Source organism: Leptodactylus fuscus, chromosome 7 (genome assembly GCF_031893055.1).
Source record: "Leptodactylus fuscus isolate aLepFus1 chromosome 7, aLepFus1.hap2, whole genome shotgun sequence".
Lineage (NCBI taxonomy): Eukaryota > Metazoa > Chordata > Amphibia > Anura > Leptodactylidae > Leptodactylus > Leptodactylus fuscus.
Genome location: NC_134271.1, coordinates 30,252,753 through 30,280,205, shown reverse-complemented (window position 1 = coordinate 30,280,205; position 27,453 = coordinate 30,252,753). Strand labels below are relative to the sequence as shown.

Below are 27,453 nucleotides of genomic sequence, written 5' to 3'. Positions count from 1 at the left end.
CAGGTTGCCACGCCCCCACTGTGATTCGTGATTGGTCGATTGATTGTCCTAAATAGTCGGCGGGGATGGGAGTTGGATGGGTTCAGCAGTGTGTGGTGAGTGAAGACATCGGCTCTCAGCATGGATATGAAGAAAGAGGACCAGGTGAGGAGATGGCGGGAGATTTGGCGTGTCTGTGGTAGTCATCGCTGCAGTGACGGGCTAAGCAGAACGGCTAGGTTACCAGCGAGGCTAGTGTCACGTTTATACCGCCCCCTAGCGGCAGCTGTCTGAATTGCTGTTATTACTATAGTGTCTTTCTGCCCAGCTTTCCCTGATCGGTGACCCCCCCCCCCCTTCTCGATGCAGGTTGAATTGTCAGGCTAGGTGGGGGGGTTTAAAGAGGGTATCCACAACACTAGATCTATGGGGGACTGACAATCTTGCAGATCACTGGTCCCATAGACTCCAGTGGGACCTATAGTCATTACATTGAGATGTTTAGGGTTCCTGGGTATTTATAGGCCGTGGACTACTCCTTTAAATCTAATGCTGCCTCACTGTCAGGCTATGCTATCGGTATTGGCCTAGTGAGGGATTACTCGGCAGTATGGCGGTGCTGTGGCACTTGGCTGGGTGTAGCGGGTTATTGTTGCTTCACCCCTTTGGGACAAAGCTCCCTTAGCCTACTGTGTAGTCTTGAACAAGTAGGTAAACCCATGTACACAACGTAAAGACCAGACAGGTGATCACTAGGGGTGTTGGGTTGGAGGGGGGCAGACAAATCAGGGTGGGTCTTCCAATAATGTTCTTCTGCTCCCTCCTTTAAGAGAGGGGGGCAGTTGTCAGCTGTCCACTCCATAGGACCTATATCATTGCTGACATGGCTACCTGTAAACGCTGATGGCTACAAGGTGTGGTCATGCACCTCAATTGTGAAGCCAACAATTGTGCCTCCTTCTTGCTAGCACACTGACCATGCACATGTCTGACTGCATGTAGGTGACTAGTGGCTTTTATGGTCTGCAAAACCTGTTTAAGACTGCATGCAGATGTTCCTGATGGGAGGTTAATACATCCATTTACTGCTCTAGAAGATGGAGGTTGTATAAAGCGCTTCTAGAGTATATGTCCACAGCTATCGCTATCTAATGTCCTACAAACCATTTCTTTATGCCAGTTTCTGTCTGGATTGGGGGAAGCATAATGTCCTTACTTTAACCCTTTCTGTCTTGCAGATGTTTCTTAAGTTCCCAGACAGTCTGGACATCTTCTCTTCACTGAGTTCACCTCTGGATGACTCCGCATTTGTCTCCATCTGCACTGCACCCAAAGGCCTAGGACTCTCCTCTCTGCGATATAAAACTGAACTCTGCAACAGATATGCTGTAAATGGTCACTGTGCTTATAGAAATCGCTGCCAATTTGCCCATGGCCTGAGTGATCTTCGCCCACCCTTCCAGCATCCAAAGTACAAGACAGAACTCTGTCGCTCTTTTCATTTGCTAGGAACCTGCAACTATGGCCCACGCTGTCTGTTCATACACAGCGACAATGAGAGGAGAGAAGTGCCTGACACCATTCGTCTTAGACAGCGTCACCCACCGTCTCTATACAGGCGAAAGCAATGCCGCCTTTGGCGCTCGCCAGCAGGTTGCCCCTATGGCTCAAACTGCCTCTTCCAGCACCCAAGTGCTGTTCGCGATGTGTGCCGTCACTATGCGGCTCTTGGTGTATGTCCATATGGTGTCCACTGTCTGTTTAAGCACACCCCACCTCCAGACCGTTGGAAAGCGGGAAATAATGCTGGAAGTGGGTCCCTTTCCCCCTCAGAATTGGATGCTGATGCTGGGAGTGATCTCTTCTGTGAGTCTTCTGCCAACAATGCTTTTAACTTCTCCAGTCTGCTCTTACCACTCTCACTGCGGCACCAGATCCTGGGGGAAGACGAGGACATCGCCGTGAACAGTCCTGACCTAACAGAGGATGAGAACTCCCGGGAAAGCTTCTGACTGGTTATGTCTCTAAACTGCTCTTAATGATTCAGATTCTGTGTGTGGAGAATCTGACTTTTAACCCCTCCACATGGCACTTATGTACATAGTCTAACTTATTCCTTTAACCCTATATGTAGATGAAAAATGTAATATTTCTAATGGACCTTTTATTGGGTGACTTTTGATTTTATTGGACAAGATGTGTTTATGTCACTAATTAAAACCATGATTTTATTGTAATAACGCTTTTGGTTTTTTCTTACCGTTGAAAAGGGTCACTTTCCATTAATATATTTAGCGGTTGGGAAAACAGGCTTTCCCTGATGGCGTTCTCAGTCTGCTGTGGGGTCCTAGCTATCTCCATCACGCCTCGTACCACTATGGGTCCACCACCTACTGTGTTTCCCCAATAGTAGGACCCCACCCCCTGAAAGAAAGGCATGGGCTTCTTCTTTTGTTGAATTGCCTAATATAAGACTCCCCACCCCCAAAAAAAAACAATTTCAGCTGGCTGCAAATGTGCAATGTGCTCAGGAAACCTGGATGCTGCCTCTACTGTTGTACCCACTGTCCCTGCTGCTGTATGATGAGCTGGGAGATGGCTGCTGTACATATGCTGTGGGGAGTCGGCTCTCCTAGCTCATCCCAGAGGCAGCAGCCAGCTTTCCTGTGCACACGGAGCACAGTGCACAGCATCCAGCTGGCTGCAAAACTAGTGAAGTGAGGCTCTCTGGTGCGACCGTCAAAGCCCCACCCTCCGCTGTCCCCCAAAAAAATAGACGGGTCCTATATTCAGGATGACAATTTAATAAAGACTCTGTCTTATTTTCAGGGAAATGCGGTAGTTGCGCTTCCCATTACCAGACATTTCAATCTACTAGGCATGCGCAGTCGGCTATGCCATTAGGCCTCGGGCAGAGCAAACTGCGCATGCCCATGACTGCTTACAACAACTTGCTGTGTAAGCAGCCACAAGAAAATGGCTGCTTACACAGCTTATTTTCTTGGGGCCACGTGCCATGGGTTGCCGTGTTTGGTCTGATTGAAACTGCTGGGCGAGGACTCGGTCTGCCCTGTCAGGGGAAATAAGCCTCCCGTGCCATGGGTTGCGACCTGTGTCCTAGATAGTGTGGCAACCGGGAGTTTCATTTTAGGAACTGAATTCCACTGATTGATAAACTACCCGTTCCAGAGGAAGGGTATCATACCCCACCTTCAGGGATAATTTATCAAACGCTGAGAAGGCTCCTGCAGTGAAGATGGCCAAATCCCTAGTGACTTGCCACCACTCCCATTCATATCAGCAGGAGATATTGAGTGCTGTACTAGGGATTTGGCTGCCTTCATGGAGACTGCATTCATGACAGGGATAAAACTCTCCCTCATTGGCAGGGACCTCAGTGATGAGACCTTGACCAGTCAGCAATTTATCCTCTATCATGTGAATTTCTTGTCATAAGCTTTTTTTTTTTTTTTTTTTTTTCCCCCCATATTTAACCAGAAATCAGTCCTCCATCCCACATGATAGAACATCCTCTGAAATCTCAGTCCAACCATACAGTATCTCTAATGACTCTTACTGAGGTCTCTTTTTTTTTTTTTTTTTGGTAGATTTTACTTTGATTTTATGAGCCAAACCCAGGAGTGGATTGAGCAGAAGATATAAGTATAAGAGCTTCCTATATATTCATACCTTTTGTAGCCATTCTTGGTTCGGTCACAAAACCGTAGCACAATCTGCAACAAAAAAAAAAGCTGCATTTCCGCAATGTGGGGTTTCAGCCTAAGGCTGGGCCCCCAGGAAGGCTAAACACTACAGTTCTCCGCTAGAAAAAAAAAGTGGCCTTTTAGAGTCACAACAAAGTGGATGAAATTCTATCGAATCCCATGCCCACTTTGTGGGAAAAATACGCAGAGCAGACACTTGGCGATTTCCAAAACCGTTGCAGTTTTGGAAATCGCAGCATGTCAATCATATCTATAGAAACGACGGCGGTTCCCCTATGGATATAATTGAAGAAATTCTGCAGAGAAAACCTGTGCAAAGTGCTGTGTGGCCTTAGTCTAATTCTTGTCATAAACCTGGTGCACATTATACCAGGACTCTGCGCCATTTCCTGACTGGTGTAGACTTCAATTCTAGGGAACAGAAGATTAGTGCCTGAGTTACTAAGCAGTAGCAGCCTCATAAGGCTTAGCTTACAGTGTTTTGGGGGGTTTTTTTAGCTGGGAAAAGGCACGCTCCCCCCCAAGTAACTCATAGCATGATAAGCCTCGTTCACATCTGCGTTGGTAAACCGTTCGGAGGAGTCTGCATGGGTGGGGACCCGCTCAAACAGACTACTGGAACGCATTGGCAAGCGGTGTGCAGTGAAAGCACACAGACCCCATAGACCAGGGGTAGGGAACTTTTGGCTCTCCAGCTGCTGTGAAACTACAACTCCCATCATGCTCCATTCACTTCCATGGGAGTTCCCAGAACAGCAGAGCCAGTATGCATGCTGGGAGTTGTAGTTTTGCAACAGCTGGAGAGCCGTACGTTCCCTACCCCTGCCATAGACTAATAGGGTCCGTGTGCCTTCTGCATGGTCTCCGCACAAGTCATGCGGACAGGAAAGTAGATCTTGTAGTACTTATCTTTCTGCATGTTCTGTGCAGAAAGCACACGGACCCCATTATAGTCAATGGGATCCGTGTGCTTTCACTGCACACCGCTTGCCAATGCGTTTGGTATTCCGGGGGGCTCCCCATGCGGATTACTGACGCAGATGTGAACCAGGGCTTATCATGTATTTCACCAGTATGGTAACGATTAAACTGAAAACCTCTGGTTTAAAGGGGTGACCAGGAATGAGATACTCCGGTGTCTGCCATTGCTGACCTCTCAGGTGTGTGTGGCTTCTCAGGCGGAACTCCTGCGCCGGGCATGACTGACTGCTAAGCCTTATCATTAAGGAGCCAGGAAAGTGGTTAAGCCTGGCGTATAGTCTTAATAAATCCCTCCTCCCTTTTTCATTGACAACCCTGTACCTTATAAAGGGGGCACTTTTTTGGGTAAAAAAAAAAAAAGTGTGCAGCCATCTCTTCACAGACTGCAGCAGATGAAATGTATAATGACTCCTGGATGGAGCAATGAATAGAGCTGAGGACACAAGTGCCGGCTATGGACGTGCTGCTGCTGGTTCAGGGCTCCAAACCTGGAAACAGATTCCTTTTAGCTTTTTTAAATTTAATTTCCAACATGTCGGCTTTGGCGCGTTAAAACTGTTTTGATAAAGCTTATTGAGAAAAATAAGGAAAAAAAAAAATAGTAGTGACAGAGTCTGCGCGCCCGCCTACAATCCCGTCATGCCTTGCGGTGTCCTTTACTATAAAAGCGCCTGCGCTCTTACGCTCGGCCGTTTCGGGCGCTTCTCCTAGGATGGTGAGTTGTAATCTGGGGTCTCCTGTGCCCGGCCACGTGGTCAGTGGTGGTATGTGCGGGTTGTGCACTGACTGGTACTTGGGAGCGGGGCGAGTCCTGCAGTGCGGGGTCACCGTGTCTGGGATGAGACTATTCACAGACCTGTTCTGAGACCTGTGAGGACAGCTGAAGTCTCTGAGCCGCATAGTCCTTCCCTTATTCATGGGGTCTTACTAACGTTGTCTCCAAGATCCTAATATGTCTTATTTGTTTCCTTAGGCAGCACGTGTTGCAGAGTGGCCTGGTAAGTGTCCTCTATTAGGAGCTGCAATGTGTTTTTTTTAATTTAATTTACTGATACTTTAAAGAATATCCTGGTCACTCTCAGGGCCCCCCCCATCCCCATAGATAGGGTTAACAGGCTGATCGGTGTCTGACTACTCAGACTGCTACTGATTCTCCCCCAATGATAGTCATGGCCTCTACTCAGCTGGTCTTGGTCGCTTCATAGAGAAGGAGCACATGCCGGATCTGCCGCCATGTTTACATTGGGGAGGGGCAAGTGATCTACTCAGTGTTATTGATGTATTTAATACTTGCACAATGAATGCAAACAGTTCTTGGCCTCCTTTATTTCCGAAAGTCATTCGGACTGGGTGTGGTGCCATATCACAGGACTTGCAGTCCATCTCTGTATCTTAACGCATACTAGAAATCAGTGGGGCACATCTAGGATCAGTGAGCGCAATCTGCTCCATGTATCACTATGGAAGTCCATATTAGTCAACTTGGTATATGAGCAGCTCAGAGAATTGGTCACATCTAGATGGTGTCTAATGGCGGGGAGGGACTTTAAGGAATTTTTCAGGGATAACTTTAAAAGGGCTGGCCATTGTGGCGTGTATCCCACTTGCTATGATGTGTGCTAAAACAATTAAATTTTTTTAATATTCTAATAATGCCATATAATTGTACCAGCAATATTTACATCCTTGCCCTGTTGTAAGTTGGGTGTAGCTAGGGTTAGCAAGCTTATGTCCATAAGTAGGATTCTAATGGAGGGGCATGGGACTGCCTATACGTGCTGTGCAACCCCCTCTATACTTGTGATGGGTTCCTGACCTGTGCAGACTGTCTGTATAGTATGGCCCAGATCTACTAATGGTTAAATAGAGAGGGTTTTAACTTGGGTGATAAATAGATTGTCTGGTCAAAATGAAACTTGACTGAATTAAAAATGGCAACATGATAAACTTGAGCCATGTGCCATATATTGATGCCACGCCCACGTGTCTAGCATGTCAGAAAATTCTAGTTCAAACTAGATGTGCCACACCTTCATCCAGTGTCAAACTAGTTCCCTGGATCTAACATACAATGACGAGTGTCCAATAGAAGATATTCTAGCGGGAGTCCACTCTGGATTGAGCCTGTTCTGTACATGAGCCACAAAGATGATAACACATTGAACTCTCTCTTTCTGAGTTGACCGTGGAGAGAACCTCACTGGCTGAGTGGTGACTGTACTTGTAATGTTCTAAAATTTTGGGGATCCAGTGGAGCTGTAGCCATGCTCAGTCTGACATGTGATTGCTGGGGTACTGACTGTTTCATTATACCATATCAGTCAATTTTGTAGATGGGTGAAATATTGAGGACCTTCTGTTGTACTTAGTGTTTTGTTTTTTTTCTTTCTTTGTAGCACTTTGCTGCACTTCTCCTGGAGATGATGGGTGACTGCTGCAGTAGGTGAGTCAAAAAAAACAAAATAAGGCCTGGTTTCCACCTGTACCTGCTCTCCATTCAGGATTTGTTCCCCAAGCAGCTTTAAAAAAAAAAAAAAAAAAAAAAAATTGCAGAGAAGTCCTGAAAGCCAGGACTCCTCTCCACTTTTTTGTGGAAACCCAGTGGACCCCATTATAGTCTACGGGGTCCACAGGTAATCCCTCTTAAAGCGGAGTTGGTTTCCAATCTTTAGTTCTCCCAAGCAAATGGAACGGAAAACCTGAATGCAGGCGTGTACGTGGCATAACTCGATCATCTTGTGCCTGATCAGTGATGAATATTCTAGACAAGCATATATCTGACTTGTCAGTGAATGATGCTTTTAATTCTGAGATAAAGCTGTGGTTACCAAGCAGCGCTTCGTTTTCTGGTTTGTTTGGCTAATGGCTTTTCTCTCCTCAGGGCTCCTCCAATCTCTCAAGATTTAAGATTTCTGTAGAAGGGGGGAAAAATGGTAAGTCCAAAAATTAAATTGTATTAATTGCCAAATGAAAGACAAAGATCTAAACAGAGTTCAGGAAGCCTCGTATAGGCTCAATGTGAAAGCAGCTTCACCTGTAAGATTGGCTACAAACAGCCATAATACACCTCTATTGTACCCAGCTAGGGGGTCTGATCCAAACTGACATAACAGGGCTTTATTGCTGTAAGATAATGTTAACCCATGGTCAGGTCATTCTTTGTGACTGCATTAAAATAAAAGCCTTCCGATGTCTGTATAAGGGCCTTTGCACACTGAGTCCAGTCCGTGTAAGTTGTATTTTCTGGACTGATCTAGTAGCGTACATAGGAGTAACTGTATCATGTCAGACCTAGCTATCATGAATTGTTCTCCTGCTTACTCATGTAGTGATTGGTTGTTTAGGAGCTCACTGTATTATAACTGATGCAATGACTGCTATGTACATGCCAAAGTACAGTCCATACACTGGACTCTAACCAACTATGGCTCAGTTTCCAGACTACTGAGTGTTAGAGCATTAGGGCTCTTGCACAGCCATCTTGCTAGAATCTGTATATAACTGCAGTCTTCTTTGAAGCCTAATGAGCAGATATAGTGCAACTTGCTTCTCTACAGGGAGTGGTGGGAATCTTAGCAGTATGTGCGCAGTTACTAAAGCTTTGTGATCCTATGTTCAGTAGAGTTCATAGATTCTTTTTCTTGCAGATGTTTCTCCTGAGAACAACCTACGATGGAGCCTCCCTGTCTTGGGTAAATATCTTTGAATCCTATTTCTTAGTAGCATGTATATTGGTGTAACTGGTCGCTTACCCTAGTGATGACTCCTTCACATGTCCGACCTTCTGTATGGTGCCAGAGCCTGAAAAAGGCGAACCCACTGGCATCTTCATTAGGAGAGGATGGATGCAGTGTTCCAGCAGGAACGGTCTGACAAGGGTTGGATATAGCAGCTTGATTATGGTCGGGCTATAATGGTGGTTCATGTTTTACTAACTGTGTCTTTGTTTTTCCAGGTATGGTGGGCATCTGGATTGACTATGCCAGGTAATTCAGTGTGACATGCATTGATCTGACTCTAGCATGAGATCTGTGATGTTTCCGATTACCGCCCCAGTCTGATGTACAATGACTGATTGGTATTTGCTGAGTCTCTTAGATAAGATTATCCATTACGCCAAGTGTACAGTAGAACCCTAAGCATGTCTTATCTTTGCAGGATAATGGAAGAACATGAATCTGCACCGCTATATACCTGGTAGGTAATTGCACAGCTTCCTGCTTGGAGGACAAGGCTGCAATGATGAGTCAAACTAGCTCACTTTGATATCATAATGAAAATGTATGAACTCCTGAGCAGTATCTGTTCTCTTTAGTCTTCTTTGTATCTTGAGAACACGTCTAACTGTAGGTTTTTTTTTTTTTTGCAGGATATTAGTGTGCTGAAGAATGTGACTTAAATGTCTACCAAGCGGTTTACATCGTGCAGGTAAGTTCTGACAGACTGCAAGCTTGAGTGCTACATGATATACTAGATGTTGGCCTAGACCAGGGGTAGGGAACGTACGGCTCTCCAGCTGTTGCAAAACTACAACTTCCAGCATGCATACTTGCTCTGCTGTTCTTGGAACTCCCATGGAAGTAAATGGAGTATGATGGGAGTTGTAGTTTCACAGCGGCTGGAGAGCTGAAGGTTCCCTACCCCTGATCTAGACATCAAACGGCCATTGAGTACCTGCTTAACTGGGGAACAAGATGTCTATTAGCCAGAACTTCAATCTACTGTCTAGACCAGATGCAGCTAATGCTTCCTGAAGATATGATCCTGCAATTGCAAGCACTTCTGGTAGCTTTAGGTATCAGTCTTGGGTATACTGCAGTGGCTGCCACCTTGGCACTTGCTATTTTCAGCATTATAACACATTTTTCATGCAACCTGCATAACGTGAATAGCATTTTATGGTGAACCTGATGGTCATTGTATGCAAGAATTGCCCTGGCTTTCCCCGGCTGTATGGTTGAAGCGCTAAAGCTAAAATACAGCACTGTGGCAAGATTGTAGTTCGTGCCATTACCATGGTGCGGTATACTTTACAACATAAACTGGTCTGCCCAAACAGGCAAAAAACTGCATCTACTGGTCAATATGGTGTAGCATTAAACAGCTTCTCTCCAGCTGACATGATGATCTTATCTTTGGAATCTCGTTCGTCTGAATTGCACTGATGAGAATTTTTAATCTGACAGCTTGGAGATTATTTGGCAGAGTATGTCAGTCACTTCTGGTGCATTGGTAATAATTGACCTTCTCTTTCAGGGTTAAGGTGGTGACTGCAGCCATGGACAGAACTGAACCGTTCAGGTAAGATCTTATTGCTAATGATCTTTACATTAACAAGCCTGCTGACACATACGATGTACAACATGGCCATGATCAGATAATCAAAGATCACCTTAAAGGGATTCTACCACTAAAACACATTTTTTTTTCTAGTTACCACGTCGGAATAGCCTTTAAAAAGGCTATTCGTCTCTTACCTGTGGAAGTGCTCTCCGCCGCGCCGTTCGTTCAAAATACCGGTTTGTACCGGTATGCTAATTAGTTCTCTCGCAGCGATGGGGGCGTCCCCATTGCAGCTCGAAAACCGACCGCAGCGCCGCCTCTCTGGTCTTCTGTATCCTCCCCTTGCCTCTTCAGCGTCTGTCGGGCGCAGTATGCTCTCTGTTCGGCGAAGCTTGCCGAACGTACTCCGCATGCGCGAAAGTGCAGTGCCCGCACTATGGCTGGGACCGCAATTTCGCGCATGCGCAGTACGTTCGGCAATCTTCGCCGAACAGAGCGTACTGCGCAGGCGTCCGACAGTACGCTGAAGAAGCAAGGGGAGGACACCGAAGACCAGAGAGGCGGCGCTGCGGTCGGTTTTCGAGCTGCAATGGGGACGCCCCCATCGCTGCGAGAGAACTAATTAGCATACCGGTACAAACCGGTATTTTGAACGAACGGCGCGGCGGAGAGCACTTCCACAGGTAAGAGACGAATAGCCTTTTTAAAGGCTATTCCGACGTGGTAACTAGAAAAAAATGTGTTTTAGTGGTAGAATCCCTTTAACCTTGGCTTTAGTCTGGGACTATTGTCAGCTGTATGTAGATCTGTATAGACGGCAATGTCAGATCTTGGACAACACATTAAAGCCTCTCTTATTGTGCATGTTATGTGCTATCCTTAGGCTGTGCTCCTACAGGATGGGGTCACTGCAAGCTTGCTGGTACATGTAGCAGATTCAGTTGGTATTTTACCAAAACTCTTCTGCAAAACAGCACAAACTTACTCACTGCAATAGCTTGAAATTCTGCAAGTCCCAAAAAAGCAGATGAAATGTGCCTCTGCTGACTGGGGTGATCTTAAGCAATGGATTATACACTCACTTGATATAAATGATTATACTCAAAAGGGGACTCAATGATGAATATTCCACTATACCCTGAGCTGACACTCGTTGGCTGTGACAAGGATCGTCGCTATACTGAAGAGATCCCCCATAGTGATAGGTTTATGAACGTCGTTAATCTTTAATAGTCTAATGTATTATTGTTCTCCTCTTCACAGGCCACAGCACGTCAACACAAGGGGGGTAAGTGTCAGTCCTAGCAAATCTGTGTTATAACCTTGTGGATACCCTCATAATGGGCTGTGATGATATTTATGTACCGCCCCAGTCTGATGTCTATGACTGAGTGGTAATCTTTCTGAGCTCATTGTGATAAAGATCTTGTAAACCGCTAACTTGGTCCTGCATATGGTTTTTAAAGAATCATTCTTTATTTCTTGTAGCCTGCCGGATGTCAAGTAACTTGACTGGTGTACCTGGGGTGATGTCTGTGATCAGGCCAAGATTCCCAGGAATGACTCCAGTCGTGATGAACCAGTTGAAGATATCTGATTGGTCTAGACCATACATCAAACGAGCTTGTGTGACGTTATCTCGTGCCTTGTAATAGCCTAATAAAGCTGATATTGGAAGTGACTTCTGTGTTGTTGACTCACTAAAAACTCTTCCAGATCAGACTACAGATCTGCTTTTAAACAATGTAGCAGAAATTAATGTTGGTGTTCTAGTATCACTTGCCATTAACAGATTGTAATGTACTCAAAGGGGTTGTCCAGGTTTACACAATTAGAAATTACACTTTTTTAAAAAATCCATTAAAATTGAATGGGTTTTAAAAATTGACTGCTGTTTCCGTCCCAAGCCCCAGAGAAACTGGATAGGGAACAGCTTGGTCAGTTTTAAATGACCTAAGGCACACAGCCAAGCAAGCCCCTTTAAATTTTGTTGAGGGGTGGGGGTTGGGAAGCTAATTTGGTGTGACCACTGCTTCCAAAGAGTTCTGGGGGGGGGGGGTGTTGGCTAACGAAATGACATGTTGCAAGGTTTTGGAATTACTAGGTTCCTTCATCTGTCTGGTATAACGCAATATCTGAAGGTAAGCACATTTATACAGAAACAAGCTATATCCTGCGACTTCGGCGGCCCCCTGATGCCTGCGCAAACCACCTGCAGCGCGGGCAGTGGGCCCCAACGCACCTCTACTAGTGGCCAGAGCGGGCCTGCCCCCAGTATGTTGTCCACCCGTCTCTGCCCCAGTATCTTGTCCCCCCCCCCCCCCATCTCGTGCCCCCAGTATCTTGTCGTCGTCTCCCCCTTCCCCCCGTCTCATGCCCCCAGTAAATTGCAACATGATAAATTTGAGCCATGTGCCTTATATTGATGCCACACCCACATGTCTAGCATGTCAGAAAATTCTAGTTCAAACTAGATGTGCCACACCTTCATCCAGTGTCAAACCCTGGCTCTAACAGACAATGACGAGTGTCCAATAGAAGGTATTCTAGCAGGAGTCTACTCTGGATTGAGCCTATTCTGTACATGAGCCACAAAGATGATAACACTTGAACTCTCTTTCTGAGTTGACCGTGGAGAGAACCTCACTGGCTGAGTGGTGACTGTACTTGTAATGTTCTAAGATTTTGGGGGTCCAGTGGAGCTGTAGCCATGCTCTGTCTGACATGTGATTGCTGGGGTACTGACTGTTTCATTATACCATATCAGTCAATTTTGTAGATGGGGGTGAAATATTGAGGACCTTCTGTTGTACTTAGTGTTTTGTTTTGTTTTTTTCTTTGTAGCACTTTGCTGCACTTCTCCTGGAGATGATGGGTGACTGCTGCAGTAGGTGAGTCAAAAAAAAAAACCTAAAAATAAGTCCCGGTTTCCACCTGTACCTGCTCTCCATTCAGGATTTGTTCCCCAAGCTACTTTAAAAAAAAAAAATGCAGAGAAGTCCTGAGAGCCAGGACTCCTCTCCACTTTTTTGTGGAAACCCAGTGGACCCCATTATAGTCTACGGGGTCCACAGGTAATCCCTCTTAAAGCGGAGTTGGTTTCCAATCTTTAGTTCTCCCAAGCAAATGGAATGGAAAACCTGAATGCAGACGTGTACGTGGCATAACTCGATCATCTTGTGCCTGATCAGTGATGAATATTCTAGACAAGCATATATCTGACTTGTCAGTGAATGATACTTTTAATTCTGAGATAAAGCTGTGGTTACCAAGCAGCGCTTCGTTTTCTGGTTTGTTTGGCTAATGGCTTTTCTCTCCTCAGGGCTCCTCCAATCTCTCAAGATTTAAGATTTCTGTAGAAGGGGGGAAAAAATGGTAAGTCCAAAAATTAAATTGTATTAATTGCCAAATGAAAGACAAAGATCTAAACAGAGTTCAGGAAGCCTCGTATAGGCTCAATGTGAAAGCAGCTTCACCTGTAAGATTGGCTACAAACAGCCATAATACACCTCTATTGTACCCAGCTAGGGGGTCTGATCCAAACTGACATAACAGGGCTTTATTGCTGTAAGATAATGTTAACCCATGGTCAGGTCATTCTTTGTGACTGCATTAAAATAAAAGCCTTCCGATGTCTGTATATGGGCCTTTGCACGCTGAGTCCAGTCCGTGTAAGTTGTATTTTCTGGACTGATCTAGTAGCGTACATAGGAGTAACTGTATCATGTCAGACCTGGCTATCATGAATTGTTCTCCCTATCGGCTCACTCATGTAGTGATTGGTTGTTCAGGAGCTCACTCTATTATAACTGATGCAATGACTATGTACATGCCAAAGTACAGTCCATACACTGGACTCTAACCAACTATGGCTCAGTTTCCAGAGTGTGCAAGGGCCCTAATGCTCTAACACTGCCATCAGGACATTAGTGTGCTGACCAATGTGACTAAAATGTCTACCGAGCATTTACATCGTGCAGGTAAGTTTTGACAAACTGCAAGCTTGAGTTCTACATGGTATACTAGATTTTGGCCTAGACCAGGGGTAGGGAACGTACGGCTCTCCAGCTGTTGCAAAACTACAACTCCCAACATGCATATTTGCTCTGCTGTTCTTGGAACACCCATGGAAGTGAATGGAACATGATGGGAGTTGTAGTTTCACATCGGCTGGAGAGCTGAAGGTTCCCTACCCCTGACCTAGACCATCAAACTGCCATTATTGTTGAGTACCTGCTTAACTGGGGAACAAGATGTCTATTAGCCAGAACTTCAATCTGTCTAGACCAGATGCAGCTAATGCTTCCTGAAGATATGATCCTGCAATTGCAAGCACTTCTGGTAGCTTTAGGTATCAGTCTTGGGTACTGCAGTGGCTGCCACCTTGGCACTTGCAATTTTCAGCATTATAACACATTTGTCCTGCAACCTGCATAACGTGAATAGCAATTATGGTGAACCTGATGGTCATTGCATGCAAGAATTGCCCTGGCTTTCCCCGGCTGTATGATTCAAGCACTAAAGCTAAAATACAGCACTGGCAAGATGGTCGTTCATGCCATTACCATGGTGCTGTATACTTTACAACATAAACTGGTCTGCCCAAACGGGCAAAAAAAACTGCATCTAGTGGTCAATGTGGTGTAGCATTAAACAGCTTCTCTCCAGCTGACATGATGATCTTATCTTTGGAATCTCGTTCGTCTGAATTGCACTGATGAGAATTTTTAATCTGACAGCTTGGAGATTATTTGGCGGAGCGTGTAAGTCACTTCTTGTGCATTGGTAATAATTGACCTTCTCTTTCAGGGTTAAGGATGGTGAGTGCAGCCATGGACAGAACTGAACCGTTCAGGTAAGATCTTATTGCTAATGATCTTTACATTAACAAGCCTGCTGATGCATACAATGAACAACATGGCCATGATCAGATAATCAAAGATCACCTTAACCTTGGCGTTAGTCTGGGACTATTGTCAGCTGTATGTAGATCTGTATAGATGGCAATGTCAGATCTTGGACAACACATTAAATCCTCTTAATGTGCATGTTATGGGCTAGCCTTAGGCTATACTCCCACAGGATGGGGTCACTGCAAGCTTGCTGGTACATGTAGCAGATTCAGTTGGTATTTTACCAAAACTCTTCTGCAAAACAGCACAAACTTACTCACTGCAATAGCTTGAAATGCGCAAGTCCCAAAAAAAGCAGATGACGTGCCTCTGCTGACTATACCCTGAGCTGACACTCATGTTGGCTGTGACAAGGATCGTCGCTATACTGAAGAGATCCCCCATAGTGATAGGTTTATGAACAGCGTTAATCTTTAATGGTCTAATGTATTATTGTTCTCCTCTTCACAGGCCACAGCACGTCAACACAAGGGTAAGCGTCAGTCCCAGCATATCCATTGTTATAACCTTGTGGATACCCTCATAATGGGCTGTGATGATATTTATGTACCGCCCCAGTCTGATGTCTATGACTGAGTGGTAATCTTTCTGAGCTCATTGTGATAAAGATCTTGTAAACCGCTAACTTGGTCCTGCATATGGTTTTTAAAGAATCATTCTTTATTTCTTTTAGCCTTCCGGATGTCAAGTAACTTGACTGGTGTACCTGAGGTGACGTCTGTGATCAGGCCAAGATTCCTAGGAATTACTCCAGTGTTTGGCAAGCTCATGCAAAAGTCATGATGAACCAGTTGAATATCTGATTGGTCTAGACCAGGGGTCCTCAAACTGCGGGCCACATGCGGCCCGCCAAGCACTTTTGTCTGGCCCCGCCGGCAGGCGTGCATTTATAATGAGCTCGGGCCAGGCCATGGAGCACACTTCACTTTACCTATTGGAGGGCACCGCTCTTGATGTCTGTGCGACCTGCTCTGCCTCTGGCCCACTGTTTGAAAAGTTTGAGGACCCCTGGTCTAGACCATACATCGAACGAGTTTGTGTGATGTTATCTCGCGCGTTGTAATAGCCTAATAAAGTTGATATTGGATGTGACTTCTGTGTAGTTGACTCACTGAAAATTTGTCTTGATCAGACTACAGATCTGCTGATGTAGCAGAAATTAATGTTGGTGTTCTAGTAGCACTTGCCATTAACAGATTGTAATCTACTCAAAAGGGTTGTCCAGGTTTACACAATTAGAAATGACTTTCTTTTAAAATCCATTAAAATTGGCTAACAATGACAGATTGCAAGGTTTTGGAATTACTAGGTTCCTTCATCTGTCTGGTATAACGCAATATCAGAAAGTAAGCACATTGATATAGAAACTAGCTAAAACCCGCGACTTCGGCGGCCCCCTGATGCGTGCGGAAACCACCTACAGCGTGGGCCGTGGGCCCCAACGCCCCTCTACTGTTAGCCAGAGCGGGCCTGCCCCCAGTATGTTGTCCCCCTCCCAACACGGCCCCCAGTATGTTGTCCCCCTCCCAACACGGCCCCCAGTATGTTGTCCCCCCCCCCCCCAACACGGCCCCCAGTATGTTGTGTCCCCCCCCCAACACGGCCCCCAGTATGTTGTCCCTCCCCCCCAACACGGCCCCCAGTATGTTGTCCCCCCCCCCCAACACGGCCCCCAGTATGTTGTCCCCCCCCCAACACGGCCCCCAGTATGTTGTCGTCCCCCCCCCAACACGGCCCCCAGTATGTTGTCGTCCCCCCCCAACACGGCCCCCAGTATGTTGTCGTCCCCCCCCAACACGGCCCCCAGTATGTTGTCGTCCCCCCCAACACGGCCCCCAGAATGTTGTCGTCCCCCCCCAACACGGCCCCCAGTATGTTGTCGTCCCCCCCCAACACGGCCCCCAGTATGTTGTCCCCCCCCCCCCAACACGGCCCCCAGTATGTTGTCCCCCCCCCCAACACGGCCCCCAGTATGTTGTCCCCCCCCCAACACGGCCCCCAGTATGTTGTCCCCCCCCCCCCCAACACGGCCCCCAGTATGTTGTCCCCCCCAACACGGCCCCCAGTATGTTGTCCCCCCCCCCCAACACGGCCCCCAGTATGTTGTCCCCCCCCCATCACGGCCCCCAGTATGTTGTCCCCCCCAACACGGCCCCCAGTATGTTGTCCCCCCCCCCCCCATCTCGGCCCCCAGTATGTTTTCCCCCCGACACGGCCCCCAGTATGTTGTCGTCCCCCCGCCCCTATTTCTGCCCTCAGTTTCTTTTGCCCCAGCTTCATGTCTCCCCATCTCTGCCCCCAGTTTCTTTTGCCCCAGCTTCATGTCTCCCCATCTCTGCCCCCAGTTTCACGTCCCCCCCCGTCTCTGCCCCATTATCTCGTCCGCCCCAGTATCTCCCCCCATCTCTGCCCCCAGTATCTTGTCCCCCATCCTCCCCCAATCTCTGCCCCCAGTATCTTGTCCCCCATCTCGTCCCCCAGTATCTCGTCCCCCCATTTCTGCCCCCAGTATCTTGTCCCCCCGATCTCTGCCCCCAGTATCTTGTCCCCCATCTCTTTACCCCAGCATCTTGTCCGCCCATCTCTGCCACCAGTATCTTGTCCCCCCCATCTCTGCCCCCAGTATCTTGTCCGCCCATCTCTGCCACCAGTATCTTGTCCGCCCATCTCTTCCACCAGTATCTTGTCCCCCCATCTCTGCCACCAGTATCTTGTCCCCCCCCATCTCTGCCCCCAGTATCTTGCCCTTCCCCATCTCTGCCTCCAGTATCTTGTCCCCCATCTTTCTCCAGTATCTTGTCCCCCATCATCTTATCCTCCATCTCTGCTCCTAGTATCTTGTCCTGACATCTCATCCCCCCCCATCTTGGTCCCCCCATTTCTGCCTCAGTATCTTGTCCCCCCCATCTCTGCTCCCAGTATCTTGTCCCCCCATCTCTGCTTTCAGTATCTTGTCCCCCCATCTCTGCCAACAGTGTCTTGTCCCCCCATCTCTGCCAACAGTGTCTTGTCCCCCCATCTCTGCCAACAGTGTCTTGTCCCCCCATCTCTGCCAACAGTGTCTTGTCCCCCCATCTCTGCCAACAGTGTCTTGTCCCCCCATCTCTGCCAACAGTGTCTTGTCCCCCCATCTCTGCCAACAGTGTCTTGTCCCCCCATCTCTGCCAACAGTGTCTTGTCCCCCCCATCTCTGCCAACAGTGTCTTGTCCCCCCCATCTCTGCCAACAGTGTCTTGTCCCCCCCCATCTCTGCCAACAGTGTCTTGTCCCCGCCATCTCTGCCAACAGTGTCTTGTCCCCCCATCTCTGCCAACAGTGTCTTGTCCCCCCATCTCTGCCAACAGTGTCTTGTCCCCCCATCTCTGCCAACAGTGTCTTGTCCCCCATCTCTGCCAACAGTGTCTTGTCCCCCCATCTCTGCCAACAGTGTCTTGTCCCCCCATCTCTGCCCCCAGTAACTTGTCCCCCATCTCTTCCTCCAGTATCTTGTCCCCCCATTTCTACCCCCAGCATCTTAATCCCCCATTTCTACCCCCAGCATCTTATCCCTCCCCATATCTGCCCCCAGCTTCATGTCCCCCATATCTGCCCCCAGCTTCATGTCCCCCCCATTTCTGCCCTAGTATCTTGTCCCCCCATCTCTGCCCCTAGTATCTTGTCCCCCAATCTTGTCCCCTCCCATCTCTGCCCCCAGTATCTTGCCCCCCGTCTCGATCCCCCCGTCTCGGTCCCCCCCCATCTCTGCCCCCAGTATCTTGTCCCCCCATCTCTGCCCCCAGTATCTTGTCCCCCCATCTCTGCCCCTAGTATCTTGTCCCCTCCCATCTCTGCCCCCAGTATCTTGTCACCCCATCTCTGCCTCCAGTATCTTGTCCCCCATCTCTGCCCCTAGTATCTTGTCCCCCAATCTTGTCCCCTCCCATCTCTGCCCCAGTATCTCGTCCCCCCATCTCTGCCTCCAGTATCTCGTCCCCCCATCTCTGCCTCCAGTATCTCGTCCCCCCATCTCTGCCCCCAGTATCTCGTCCCCCCATCTCTGCCCCCAGTATCTTGTCCCCCCATCTCTGCCCCCAGTATCTTGTCCCCCAATCTTGTCCCCTCCCATCTCTGCCCCCAGTATCTCGTCCCCCAATCTTGTCCCCTCCCATCTCTGCCCCAGTATCTCGTCCCCCCATCTCTGCCTCCAGTATCTCGTCCCCCCATCTCTGCCCCCAGTATCTCGTCCCCCCATCTCTGCCCCCAGTATCTTGTCCCCCCATCTCTGCCCCCAGTATCTCGTCCCCCCATCTCTGCCCCCAGTATCTTGTCCCCCCATCTCTGCCCCCAGTATCTCGTCCCCCCATCTCTGCCCCCAGTATCTCGTCCCCCCATCTCTGCCCCCAGTATCTTGTCCCCCCATCTCTGCCCCCAGTATCTTGTCCCCCCATCTCTGCCCCCAGTATCTTGTCCCCCCATCTCTGCCAACAGTGTCTTGTCCCCCCATCTCTGCCAACAGTGTCTTGTCCCCCCATCTCTGCCAACAGTGTCTTGTCCCCCCATCTCTGCCAACAGTGTCTTGTCCCCCCCATCTCTGCCAACAGTGTCTTGTCCCCCCCATCTCTGCCAACAGTGTCTTGTCCCCCCCATCTCTGCCAACAGTGTCTTGTCCCCGCCATCTCTGCCAACAGTGTCTTGTCCCGCCATCTCTGCCAACAGTGTCTTGTCCCGCCATCTCTGCCAACAGTGTCTCGTCCCCCCATCTCTGCCCCAGTATCTCGTCCCCCCCCATCTCTGCCCCAGTATCTCGTCCCATCTCTGCCCCCAGTATCTCGTCCCCCAATCTTGTCCCCTCCCATCTCTGCCCCCAGTATCTTGTCCCCCCCATCTCTGCCCCCAGTATCTTGTCCCCCCCATCTCTGCCCCCAGTATCTTGTCCCCCCCATCTCTGCCCCCAGTATCTTGTCTCCCCCATCTCTGCCCCCAGCATCTTGTCCCCCCATGTCTGCCCCCAGCATCTTGTCCCCCCATGTCTGCCCCCAGCATCTTGTCCCCTCCCATCTCTGCCCCCAGTATCTCGTCCCCCCCATCTCTGCCCCCAGTATCTTGCCCCCCCATCTCGATCCCCCTGTCTCGGTCCCCCCATCTCTGCCCCCATTTTGTCCCCCCCATCTCTTCCCCAGTATCTTGTCCCCATTTCTGCCCCCAGTATCTCGTCCCCCCCATCTCTGCCCCCAGTATCTTGTCCCCCCATCTCTGCCCCCAGTATCTTGTCCCCCCATCTCTGCCCCCAGTATCTTGTCCTCCCGATCTCTGCCCCCAGTATCTTGTCCCCCAATCTTGTCCCCTCCCATCTCTGCCCACAGTATCTTGTCCCCTCCCATCTCTGCCCCCAGTATCTCGTCCCCCCATCTCTGCCCCCAGTATCTCGTCCCCCCATCTCTGCCCCCAGTATCTCGTCCCCCCATCTCTGCCCCTAGTATCTTGTCCCCCATCTCTTCCCCCAGTATCTTGTCCCCCTTATCTCTGCCCCCAGTATCTTGTCCCCCTTATCTCTGCCCCCAGTATCTTGTCCCCCTTATCTCTGCCCCCAGTATCTTGTCCCCCTTATCTCTGCCCCCAGTATCTTGTCCCCCCATCTCTGCGCCCAGTATCTTGTCCCCCAATCTTGTCCCCTCCCATCTCTGCCCCCAGTATCTCGTCCCCCCCATCTCTGCCCCCAGTATCTCGTCCCCCCCATCTCTGCCTCCAGTATCTTGTCCCCCACATCTCTCCCCTAGTATCTTGTCCCCCAATCTTGTCCCCTCCCATCTCTGCCCCCAGTATCTTGTCCCCCCATCTCTGCCTCCAGTATCTTGTCCCCCATCTCTCCCCTAGTATCTTGTCCCCCCATCTCTCCCCTAGTATCTTGTCCCCCAATCTTGTCCCCCATCTCTCCCCCCAGTATCTCGCCCCCACCATCTCGCCCCCATTTTGTCCCCCCATCTCTCCCCCAGTATCTTGTCCCCCCCATCTCTCCCCTAGTATCTTGTCCCCCAATCTTGTCCCCTCCCATCTCTGCCCCCAGTATCTTGTCCCCATTTCTGCCCCCAGTATCTCGTCCCCCCCATCTCTGCCTCCAGTATCTTGTCCCCCCGTCTCTCCCCTAGTATCTTGTCCCCCAATCTTGTCCCCCCCCATCTCTGCCTCCAGTATCTTGTCCCCCCCCATCTCTCCCCTAGTATCTTGTCCCCCCATCTCTGCCCCAGTATCTTGTCCCCCCATCTCTGCCCCCAGTATCTTGTCCCCCCATCTCTCCCCTAGTATCTTGTCCCCCCATCTCTGCCTCCAGTATCTTGTCCCCCCCCATCTCTGCCTCCAGTATCTTGTCCCCCCCATCTCTCCCCTAGTATCTCGTCCCCCCAGTATCTCGTCCCCCCATCTCTGCCCCCAGTATCTCGTCCCCCCATCTCTGCCCCCAGTATCTCGTCCCCCCATCTCTGCCCCCAGTATCTCGTCCCCACCATCTCTGCCCCGCCATCTTGCCCCCATTTTGTCCCCCATCTCTTCCCCAGTATCTTGTCCCCATTTCTGCCCCCAGTATCTTGTCCCCCCATCTCTGCCTCCAGTATCTTGTCCCCCCATCTCTCCCCCAGTATCTTGTCCCCCCATGTCTGCCCCCAGTATCTTGTCCCCCCATCTTGTCCCCTCCCATCTCTGCCCCCAGTATCTTGTCCCCCCATCTCTGCCTCCAGTATCTTGTCCCCCCATCTCTCCCCCAGTATCTTGTCCCCCTTATCTCTGCCCCCAGTATCTCGTCCCCCCCATCTCTGCCCCCAGTATCTCGTCCCCCCCATCTCTGCCTCCAGTATCTTGTCCCCCACATCTCTGCCCCCAGTATCTTGTCCCCCCATCTCTCCCCTAGTATCTTGTCCCCAAATCTTGTCCCCTCCCATCTCTGCCCCCAGTATCTTGTCCCCATTTCTGCCCCCAGTATCTCGTCCCCCCCATCTCTGCCCCCAGTATCTTGTCCCCCCATCTCTGCCCCCAGCTTCATGTCCCCCCATCTCTGCCCCCAGCTTCATGTCCCTCCATCTCTGCCCCCAGTATCTTGTCCCCCCCCATCTCTGCCTCAGTATCTTGTCCCCCCCCATCTCTGCCTCCAGTATCTTGTCCCCCCATCTCTGTCTACAGTATCTTGTCCCCCTTATCTCTGCCCCCAGTATCTTGTCCCCCCCATCTCTCCCCCCAGTATCTTGTCCCCCCATCTCTCCCCTAGTATCTTGTCCCCCCCATCTCTGCCCCCAGTATCTCGTCCCCCCATCTCTGCCCCTAGTATCTTGTCCCCCATCTCTTCCCCCAGTATCTTGTCCCCCTTATCTCTGCCCCCAGTATCTTGTCCCCCTTATCTCTGCCCCCAGTATCTTGTCCCCCCATCTCTGCCCCCAGTATCTTGTCCCCCCATCTCTCCCCTAGTATCTTGTCCCCCAATCTTGTCCCCTCCCATCTCTTCCCCCAGTATCTTGTCCCCCCATCTCTGCCCCCAGTATCTTGTCCCCCCATCTCTCCCCTAGTATCTTGTCCCCCCATCTCTGCCCCCAGTATCTTGTCCCCCCATCTCTCCCCTAGTATCTTGTCCCCCAATCTTGTCCCCCCATGTCTGCCCCCAGTATCTTGTCCCCCCATCTCTGCCCCCAGTATCTCGTCCCCCCATCTCTGCCCCCAGTATCTCGTCCCCCCATCTCTGCCCCTAGTATCTCGTCCCCCAATCTTGTCCCCTCCCATCTCTGCCCCCAGTATCTTGTCCCCTCCCATCTCTGCCCCCAGTATCTTGTCCCCTCATCTCTGCCCCCAGTATCTTGTCCCCCTTATCTCTGCCCCCAGTATCTCGTCCCCCCCATCTCTGCCCCCAGTATCTCGTCCCCCCCCATCTCTGCCTCCAGTATCTTGTCCCCCACATCTCTGCCCCCAGTATCTTGTCCCCCCATCTCTCCCCTAGTATCTTGTCCCCCAATCTTGTCCCCTCCCATCTCTGCCCCCAGTATCTCGTCCCCATTTCTGCCCCCAGTATCTCGTCCCCCCATTTCTGCCCCCAGTATCTCGTCCCCCCATTTCTGCCCCCAGTATCTCGTCCCCCCCATCTCTGCCTCCAGTATCTTGTCCCCCCATCTCTCCCCTAGTATCTTGTCCCCCAATCTTGTCCCCTCCCATCTCTGCCCCCAGTATCTTGTCCCCATTTCTGCCCCCAGTATCTCGTCCCCCCCCATCTCTGCCTCCAGTATCTTGTCCCCCCATCTCTCCCCTAGTATCTTGTCCCCCCATCTCTCCCCTAGTATCTTGTCCCCCCATCTCTCCCCCTAGTATCTCGCCCCCACCATCTCGCCCCCATTTTGTCCCCCCATCTCTCCCCCAGTATCTTGTCCCCCCCATCTCTCCCCTAGTATCTTGTCCCCCAATCTTGTCCCCTCCCATCTCTGCCCCCAGTATCTTGTCCCCATTTCTGCCCCCAGTATCTCGTCCCCCCCATCTCTGCCTCCAGTATCTTGTCCCCCCCATCTCTCCCCTAGTATCTTGTCCCCCCATCTCTCCCCTAGTATCTTGTCCCCCCATCTCTGCCCCCAGTATCTTGTCCCCCCCATCTCTCCCCTAGTATCTTGTCCCCCCCATCTCTGCCTCCAGTATCTTGTCCCCCCCATCTCTGCCTCCAGTATCTTGTCCCCCCATCTCTCCCCTAGTATCTCGTCCCCCCATCTCTGCCCCCAGTATCTCGTCCCCACCATCTCTGCCCCGCCATCTTGCCCCCATTTTGTCCCCCCATCTCTTCCCCAGTATCTTGTCCCCATTTCTGCCTCCAGTATCTTGTCCCCCCATCTCTGCCTCCAGTATCTTGTCCCCCCATCTCTGCCTCCAGTATCTTGTCCCCCCCCATCTCTGTCTACAGTATCTTGTCCCCCTTATCTCTGCCCCCAGTATCTCGTCCCCACCATCTCTGCCCCGCCATCTTGCCCCCAGTATCTCGTCCCCCCCCATCTCTGCCTCCAGTATCTTGTCCCCCCCATCTCTGCCCCCAGTATCTTGCCCCCCCCCCATCTCGATCCCCCTGTCTCGGTCCCCCCCATCTCTGCCCCCATTTTGTCCCCCCCATCTCTTCCCCAGTATCTTGTCCCCATTTCTGCCCCCAGTATCTCGTCCCCCCCATCTCTGCCTCCAGTATCTTGTCCCCCCATCTCTCCCCCAGTATCTTGTCCCCCCCATCTCTGCCTCCAGTATCTTGTCCCCCCATCTCTGCCTCCAGTATCTTGTCCCCCCATCTCTCCCCCAGTATCTTGTCCCCCCATGTCTGCCCCCAGTATCTTGTCCCCCCATCTCTGCCCCCAGCTTCATGTCCCCCATCTCTGCCCCCAGCTTCATGTCCCTCCATCTCTGCCCCCAGTATCTTGTCCCCCCCATCTCTGCCTCCAGTATCTTGTCCCCCCCATCTCTGCCTCCAGTATCTTGTCCCCCCCCATCTCTGCCTCCAGTATCTTGTCCCCCCCATCTCTGTCTACAGTATCTTGTCCCCCTTATCTCTGCCTCCAGTATCTTGTCCCCCCCATCTCTGCCTCCAGTATCTTGCCCCCCCCCCATCTCGATCCCCCTGTCTCGGTCCCCCCATCTCTTCCCCAGTATCTTGTCCCCATTTCTGCCCCCAGTATCTCGTCCCCATTTCTGCCCCCAGTATCTCGTCCCCCCCATCTCTGCCTCCAGTATCTTGTCCCCCCATCTCTCCCCCAGTATCTTGTCCCCCCCATCTCTGCCTCCAGTATCTTGTCCCCCCATCTCTCCCCCAGTATCTTGTCCCCCCCATCTCTGCCCCCAGTATCTTGTCCCCCAATCTTGTCCCCTCCCATCTCTGCCCCCAGTATCTTGTCCCCCCCATCTCTGCCCCCAGTATCTTGTTTCCCCCATCTCTGCCCCCAGTATCTTGTCCCCCCATGTCTGCCCCCAGCATCTTGTCCCCCCATGTCTGCCCCCAGCATCTTGTCCCCTCCCATCTCTGCCCCCAGTATCTCGTCCCCACCATCTCTGCCCCGCCATCTTGCCCTCAGTATCTCGTCCCCCCCCATCTCTGCCTCCAGTATCTTGTCCCCCCCATCTCTGCCTCCAGTATCTTGTCCCCCCCATCTCTGCCCCCAGTATCTTGCCCCCCCCCATCTCGATCCCCCTGTCTCGGTCCCCCCATCTCTGCCCCCATTTTGTCCCCCCCATCTCTTCCCCAGTATCTTGTCCCCATTTCTGCCCCCAGTATCTCGTCCCCCCCATCTCTGCCTCCAGTATCTTGTCCCCCATCTCTCCCCCAGTATCTTATCCCCCCCATCTCTGCCCCCAGTATCTTGTCCCCCCATCTCTGCCCCCAGTATCTTGTCCTCCCGATCTCTGCCCCCAGTATCTTGTCCCCCAATCTTGTCCCCTCCCATCTCTGCCCACAGTATCTTGTCCCCTCCCATCTCTGCCCCCAGTATCTCGTCCCCCCATCTCTGCCCCCAGTATCTCGTCCCCCCATCTCTGCCCCCAGTATCTCGTCCCCCCATCTCTGCCCCTAGTATCTTGTCCCCCATCTCTTCCCCCAGTATCTTGTCCCCCTTATCTCTGCCCCCAGTATCTCGTCCCCCTTATCTCTGCCCCCAGTATCTCGTCCCCCCCATCTCTGCCCCCAGTATCTCGTCCCCCCCATCTCTGCCCCTAGTATCTTGTCCCCCATCTCTTCCCCCAGTATCTTGTCCCCCTTATCTCTGCCCCCAGTATCTTGTCCCCCCATCTCTGCGCCCAGTATCTTGTCCCCCAATCTTGTCCCCCCATCTCTGCGCCCAGTATCTTGTCCCCCAATCTTGTCCCCTCCCATCTCTTCCCCCAGTATCTTGTCCCCCCATCTCTTCCCCCAGTATCTTGTCCCCCCATCTCTGCCCCCAGCATCTTGTCCCCCCCATCTCTGCCCCCAGCATCTTGTCCCCCCCATCTCTGCCCCCAGCATCTTGTCCCCCCCATCTCTGCCCCCAGCATCTTGTCCCCCCCATCTCTGCCCCCAGCATCTTGTCCCCCCCATCTCTGCCCCCAGCATCTTGTCCCCCCCATCTCTGCCCCCAGCATCTTGTCCCCCCCATCTCTGCCCCCAGCATCTTGTCCCCCCCATCTCTGCCCCCAGCATCTTGTCCCCCCCATCTCTGCCCCCAGCATCTTGTCCCCCCCATCTCTGCCCCCAGCATCTTGTCCCCCCCATCTCTGCCCCCAGCATCTTGTCCCCCCATCTCTGCCCCCAGTATCTCGTCCCCCTTATCTCTGCCCCCAGTATCTCGTCCCCCCCATCTCTGCCCCCAGTATCTCGTCCCCCCATCTCTCCCCTAGTATCTTGTCCCCCAATCTTGTCCCCCCATCTCTGCCCCCAGCATCTTGTCCCCTCATCTCTGCCCCCAGTATCTCGTCCCCTCATCTCTGCCCCCAGTATCTCGTCCCCCTTATCTCTGCCCCCAGTATCTCGTCCCCCCCATCTCTGCCCCCAGTATCTCGTCCCCCCATCTCTCCCCTAGTATCTTGTCCCCCAATCTTGTCCCCTCCCATCTCTGCCCCCAGTATCTCGTCCCCATTTCTGCCCCCAGTATCTCGTCCCCATTTCTGCCCCCAGTATCTCGTCCCCCCCCATCTCTGCCTCCAGTATCTTGTCCCCATTTCTGCCCCCAGTATCTCGTCCCCCCCATCTCTGCCTCCAGTATCTTGTCCCCCCATCTCTCCCCTAGTATCTTGTCCCCCAATCTTGTCCCCTCCCATCTTTGCCCCCAGTATCTTGTCCCCATTTCTGCCCCCAGTATCTCGTCCCCCCCATCTCTGCCTCCAGTATCTTGTCCCCCCATCTCTCCCCTAGTATCTTGTCCCCCAATCTTGTCCCCCCATCTCTCCCCTAGTATCTTGTCCCCCAATCTTGTCCCCCATCTCTCCCCCCAGTATCTCGCCCCCACCATCTCGCCCCCATTTTGTCCCCCCATCTCTCCCCCAGTATCTTGTCCCCCCCATCTCTCCCCTAGTATCTTGTCCCCCAATCTTGTCCCCTCCCATCTCTGCCCCCAGTATCTTGTCCCCATTTCTGCCCCCAGTATCTCGTCCCCCCATCTCTGCCTCCAGTATCTTGTCCCCCCCATCTCTCCCCTAGTATCTTGTCCCCCAATCTTGTCCCCCCCCATCTCTGCCTCCAGTATCTTGTCCCCCCATCTCTGCCTACAGTATCTTGTCCCCCCATCTCTCCCCTAGTATCTTGTCCCCCCATCTCTGCCCCCAGTATCTTGTCCCCCCCCATCTCTGCCCCCAGTATCTTGTCCCCCCCATCTCTCCCCTAGTATCTTGTCCCCCCCATCTCTGCCTCCAGTATCTTGTCCCCCCCATCTCTGCCTCCAGTATCTTGTCCCCCCCATCTCTCCCCTAGTATCTCGTCCCCCCCCATCTCTCCCCCCAGTATCTCGTCCCCCCATCTCTGCCCCCAGTATCTCGTCCCCCCCATCTCTGCCCCTAGTATCTTGTCCCCCATCTCTTCCCCCAGTATCTTGTCCCCCTTATCTCTGCCCCCAGTATCTTGTCCCCCCATCTCTGCG

At 51.2% G+C, this 27,453-nt stretch overlaps 1 protein-coding gene, 2 long non-coding RNA genes and 9 other non-coding genes across 12 annotated transcripts; all 12 read left to right on the top strand.

Annotated features, from left to right (window-relative positions):
- Positions 1 to 120: 120 nt before the first annotated feature.
- Positions 121 to 1,991, top strand: LOC142214441 (uncharacterized). The gene is made up of 2 exons (XM_075283388.1): positions 121 to 144; positions 1,218 to 1,991. Exons 1-2 carry the CDS (start codon positions 121 to 123, stop codon positions 1,989 to 1,991), a joined length of 798 nt encoding a protein of 265 aa, XP_075139489.1.
- A 3,384-nt stretch (positions 1,992 to 5,375) lies between these two features.
- On the top strand, positions 5,376 to 11,649 carry LOC142213240 (uncharacterized). The gene is made up of 11 exons (XR_012717229.1): positions 5,376 to 5,400; positions 5,659 to 5,683; positions 7,082 to 7,128; positions 7,567 to 7,618; positions 8,333 to 8,377; positions 8,641 to 8,671; positions 8,844 to 8,882; positions 9,055 to 9,113; positions 9,942 to 9,986; positions 11,232 to 11,256; positions 11,457 to 11,649. It is a non-coding gene; the product is annotated as an uncharacterized LOC142213240 (long non-coding RNA).
- Positions 6,826 to 6,898, top strand: LOC142214754 (small nucleolar RNA SNORD26). The gene has a single exon (XR_012717317.1). It is a non-coding gene; the product is annotated as a small nucleolar RNA SNORD26 (small nucleolar RNA).
- Positions 8,437 to 8,565, top strand: LOC142214695 (small nucleolar RNA SNORD22). The gene has a single exon (XR_012717277.1). It is a non-coding gene; the product is annotated as a small nucleolar RNA SNORD22 (small nucleolar RNA).
- On the top strand, positions 8,710 to 8,779 carry LOC142214761 (small nucleolar RNA SNORD31). Its single transcript, XR_012717324.1, has one exon. It is a non-coding gene; the product is annotated as a small nucleolar RNA SNORD31 (small nucleolar RNA).
- On the top strand, positions 8,920 to 8,985 carry LOC142214753 (small nucleolar RNA SNORD29). The gene has a single exon (XR_012717316.1). It is a non-coding gene; the product is annotated as a small nucleolar RNA SNORD29 (small nucleolar RNA).
- LOC142214758 (small nucleolar RNA SNORD30) lies at positions 9,802 to 9,873 on the top strand. The gene has a single exon (XR_012717321.1). It is a non-coding gene; the product is annotated as a small nucleolar RNA SNORD30 (small nucleolar RNA).
- Positions 11,309 to 11,381, top strand: LOC142214760 (small nucleolar RNA SNORD31). Its single transcript, XR_012717323.1, has one exon. It is a non-coding gene; the product is annotated as a small nucleolar RNA SNORD31 (small nucleolar RNA).
- Positions 11,650 to 12,557: 908 nt separating the features above from the next.
- Positions 12,558 to 12,627, top strand: LOC142214755 (small nucleolar RNA SNORD26). The gene has a single exon (XR_012717318.1). It is a non-coding gene; the product is annotated as a small nucleolar RNA SNORD26 (small nucleolar RNA).
- Positions 12,628 to 14,589: 1,962 nt separating this feature from the next.
- On the top strand, positions 14,590 to 15,835 carry LOC142212572 (uncharacterized). Its single transcript, XR_012717203.1, has 3 exons — positions 14,590 to 14,823; positions 15,332 to 15,353; positions 15,555 to 15,835. It is a non-coding gene; the product is annotated as an uncharacterized LOC142212572 (long non-coding RNA).
- On the top strand, positions 14,638 to 14,709 carry LOC142214757 (small nucleolar RNA SNORD30). The gene has a single exon (XR_012717320.1). It is a non-coding gene; the product is annotated as a small nucleolar RNA SNORD30 (small nucleolar RNA).
- Positions 15,407 to 15,479, top strand: LOC142214759 (small nucleolar RNA SNORD31). The gene has a single exon (XR_012717322.1). It is a non-coding gene; the product is annotated as a small nucleolar RNA SNORD31 (small nucleolar RNA).
- Positions 15,836 to 27,453: the final 11,618 nt, after the last annotated feature.

Coding starts and splice junctions, on each gene's coding strand:
- LOC142214441 (XM_075283388.1), top strand. CDS start 121: ATGGATATGAAGAAAGAGGACCAG. Junction 145..1,217: donor ATATGAAGAAAGAGGACCAG/GTGAGGAGATGG, acceptor TCTGTCTTGCAG/ATGTTTCTTAAGTTCCCAGA.